General features: G+C 36.6%; 1 protein-coding gene across 1 annotated transcript in view; it reads left to right on the top strand.

The window, feature by feature from the left end:
• LOC107585890 (V-type proton ATPase subunit H-like) overlaps nt 1-2,540 on the top strand; it is a 66,485-nt gene extending 63,945 nt beyond the window's left edge. The window contains exon 13 of the mRNA XM_016273073.1: nt 2,185-2,540. Within this exon, the coding sequence (XP_016128559.1) occupies nt 2,185-2,251 (67 nt within the window). The 3' untranslated portion in view covers nt 2,252-2,540. The remainder of the gene's footprint in view (nt 1-2,184) is intronic.
• The last annotated feature ends 1,430 nt before the right edge of the window (nt 2,541-3,970 follow it).

The raw sequence follows: 3,970 nt of genomic DNA, 5'->3' as shown, positions 1-3,970 counted from the left end.
TGTCATTGATATTACATTCTTATATGTATAGAAGCCATTAGGAGCGATAAAGCATGCTTCTGATGCAGCTGAAATCAACCGCACACTCACACAGCTAATGAAACATCAACCTTAGAAATAAACAACCGTAACATTGAGATTATGCCGCTGAATACCGTAAACCCCAGTTGAAATGCATACACGAGAATGCTTGTTTTATTTAAACTTGTTCTCATGGCCTGAACTATCGGCGTGTCCTCAGAGCGATTACATGCTCTAGACTACGTGTTGCTCCAGCTGTATGAACACAGATGCGTAAATGCTGCTGCAAATATGCTTTTTTCAATTAGCAGACCAGGTAATATACACAGCGATATGGATTAAAACAGCATTCACTTATCTTAGATGTGGATTCCAGATGTTCTGAAACACGCTGCAACAATTTGATTTGCGAGCAGCGATGCTTAATTTGCTCCGAAGCAAGCTGAAAAGCTGCTGAATAATACTGAATACAGCTTATATAGAAATGCCGCGATAGGTGTCGTTTTCCTATAGGTAGATGTGATCAGCTGAGAATCAGCTGATGCAAGCTTGACTCACGTGACCTGCCAGAACTAACGCTAAAGCTTAATTCATGCAGAATATGTGCTTTATAAGTACTAATAAACAGCCAATATGTTAATAATAAGCATGCAACTAGTTAATAGTGAGAATTCTTGTTACCCATCTGGTACAATGCTGAAAACTTGTATCCACAAAAATGTTTGGACATATGTGAAATGTGAAAATAAAATGATGCATGGTGTGTTCCCAAATGTATTATAAGCAGCCTGCAGAGATGGAGTTCGTATGAAGCAGCATTTACTGTGAACCAAAAAGCTGAAAACATGTGCTGCTTGTGTGTAAATGAACACAGTGCCGTGCTTCAATCATGCAGTGCATCAGACTTTTGAGATTTCAGTTTTAGTTTAATTATGCAACCCTATTTATTTATTTATTTAAATTTTTACATTTTATGGATTAATTAGTTTTTAGCTTTTCATCAACTCACAAACCCCCTGCAGTTCCACTTGGGAAACCCTGCTCTGCAGTTACTTAATGCTCCATATCTCCATAACAAACCCTTAATGCCATGCATATCTTGTTTTTGCGAGCTAGCTGTGAACATATTAGCTCAATTAATATACAAATTAGCAGTCAAGCTGTTATTAATCCTCATATTTTATGCTGTTTTATCTCTTTTGCTGGATCCCCAATGAATCAGCCCTCTGTGTTTCTCTCCTTCCATCTTGCCGCTGATGAACAATAGCGCACCGCTTATCTGCTTTGTGCTGAAGTCAAACCCAGTAGCTGTTTGACAAGCTGCCAGAAATGCCAATTATTGAATGACAGGTGTGTGCTAATGTAGTCAATTTGCCCATAAAGAAGAAGACCTGAACTCACATAGTTGTCTCTGAACTCGGATGACTTCAGAGCCTGCTAGATGAACTTCTCCACCCTTCATGCGTCATACATGTTAGATTTTCAGCAGATGTGGTAATTGCTTTCTTGGATACTGTTTATTCTGACATGAATGCTGCGAGATATGAGGCATCTATTGTGTATTGTATCTGAATTGTATGCTACAAAGCTGTGCAATCTTTTCTGAAGTACCTGAGGCCTGAAGTAAAGCACAACGCTTAAAAAAGGTCACAGTTAAGGAGAAACTGTTACGAGGTTTGACATAAAGACAGGAAACGCTGACGGCTTTGGCTCGACATCAAGATGGTGGACACTTTGAAAGGATTTAAATGACAGATAGCATTTCCCAACAGTTGAGAAACCACAGGTGCCATTCAGAATTAACTCTCTCTGGTGAAATGGCATTTTCAGCAATCAAAGAGGAAGGAATCGAATCTTGTGAAGATTATTCAGGAAGGCAGGAAGGTGAATTGAATATAGTTAGATTGGAGAAACAGCTGTGGTGGAGCTGTAGGAAAAGGCTGTGAACAAACGTGCATGTCTTTTGTAATCCCCTATTTCTGCACGTGTGACATTTCCTTTTTCTTTTTTCTCTCACCGAGCTTAAAGTGGCGGCTCAAAAACCTGCTTTTTACTTCCATAAAGGCTTGAGGAATATCCGGAAATGCAAAAAGGTGCATATCATAGGTGTTCAAAAGATAAACAGGCATAATCATTCTGTGGTCTTTATTTTTTGTTTTTCAGGGAGTACCTGGGGAAGCAGTTGCAGTCCACCGAGCAGTCGACTCCAGCTGTGGCTGCCCGAAGCTGAACTGCTCCTGTGCGTGTGTGTGTGAGCCAGTGCGTCTGATCCTGTGTTCTTGGTGTGAATGTAAAGCTGTGCTATATAGAATGAACATGTTTAAAAAAAAGCCGAGTTGATGTACCGAACCCTAAATTTATGATTTACTACTACTTTGTTGTGCTTTATGTCGTTGTGTAAAGTTGTGCGTCCTTAGAATAAAATCACATTAAGTGATCGGAACAGTTCACAGTTATATTAAATGTTATTTATGTCTTCGATGTAAAACAATGAGTATGCATTCCAATAAAGAGTCTACCACAACAAATGTTTCTGTTGAAGAGGGGTTTTTTTTGTTTGTTTTATATACATTTTCTTACGTTTTATATAAATTTAATTTTCATTCAAAATTGAAATCTGTCTTTGTGGTTAAGTCTATCTTATCTGTCTGTAGATACATAGATCGAAACAATATGTGTGGTTATTCCTGATCATATGTTTGATTATCTCAAATTTGTTTTTCTCAGAATAGATGAAAAAATCATCTGAAGTTATTTGCACATCATCCCAGGAGTTTATAGAAACACAGATTGATTTTCTGTCATATTGTAGTCTTGCTCAAATATCAGATTCATATGATAATCCTTCAATATCAGAAGTCCTTGGACCATATCATTCCTTTCAGTTTAATAAGCAATACAACCACCTTCAGGTCATAATTTTATTTTACTGTGTTTCACAACGTTTGCTTGTGAAAGTACGGCGCCCGGGAAGTCACCTGTAGGAAAAAATAAATTAATCCGTGGTGACGGTTTTGCAATTCGTCCCCTCAGTTTATAAACCATACTCACGCATTCTTAAACTGCCCCCTCGGTTTAATAAATCGTGCCCACAGATTAATAAACCGTAGCCATGAATTTCCAATCTGTGTGTTCAGATTTTGTTAACCGTACCTTCGGTTTTTAAATCCGTACCCACAAATTCATAATCCGTGCACACGCTTTCGCAATCCGTTCCAACAGGTTTCTAAACTGTACTCACAAACTCATTTTAGAAGAACAAATCTTATTGTATATTGCTTTATTGTGCATTATTAAGTTACATCAAATTGTCTTAACTGCATGCTTACAGTGATTCTCTGTAGCGTGTACGAGGTGGGATACAACGATGTAATAATAATGATGTGCGTCAAAAATCTTGTTTATTTGTGATAATCTTAACACTTTATTATTATTGTCTAATTAACCTGGCATTGTAGTACGATTGATTTTTACTGCTTTGTTCCTCTTTTTAAAGTCATTTTGGATAAAAGCGTTTTCTAAATGCATATGTAAATGTAATAATAACAATGGTAGCCTTATAATAGTAGTAGTAGTAGTAGTAATAATAATAACAACAACAACAATAATAATAATTATTATTATTAATAATTTACAGCTATAAATGAGGGCACATAAGATACAATTTTTCATGAATGCTTTATTTTTAAATAACCGTTCAGTTTTGGAAATGTGTTTTTGCACTATTCACTATTCTTAACATGAAGACTTTTTTGGTGATTTTATTATACTAACCTTTTTCCCCAAAATTGGTCTTTAAAAGTAAATTATACAGAATACTTCCCAATGACTCTCTCTCTCTGTCTACCCTTATGCTTCCATCCAATACCTTGGTATTTCCTTCTAATGCAGCTAATTCTCTTCTGCAGTACTGTTTTATTGCAAATCTGGGGACATATCATTTTTTAGA

This window comes from Sinocyclocheilus grahami, unplaced genomic scaffold, assembly GCF_001515645.1.
Source record: "Sinocyclocheilus grahami isolate Dianchi unplaced genomic scaffold, SAMN03320097.WGS_v1.1 scaffold5.1, whole genome shotgun sequence".
Lineage (NCBI taxonomy): Eukaryota > Metazoa > Chordata > Actinopteri > Cypriniformes > Cyprinidae > Sinocyclocheilus > Sinocyclocheilus grahami.
Note: the sequence above shows the minus strand (reverse complement) of the source record. Positions and strands in the feature narration are given on the sequence as shown.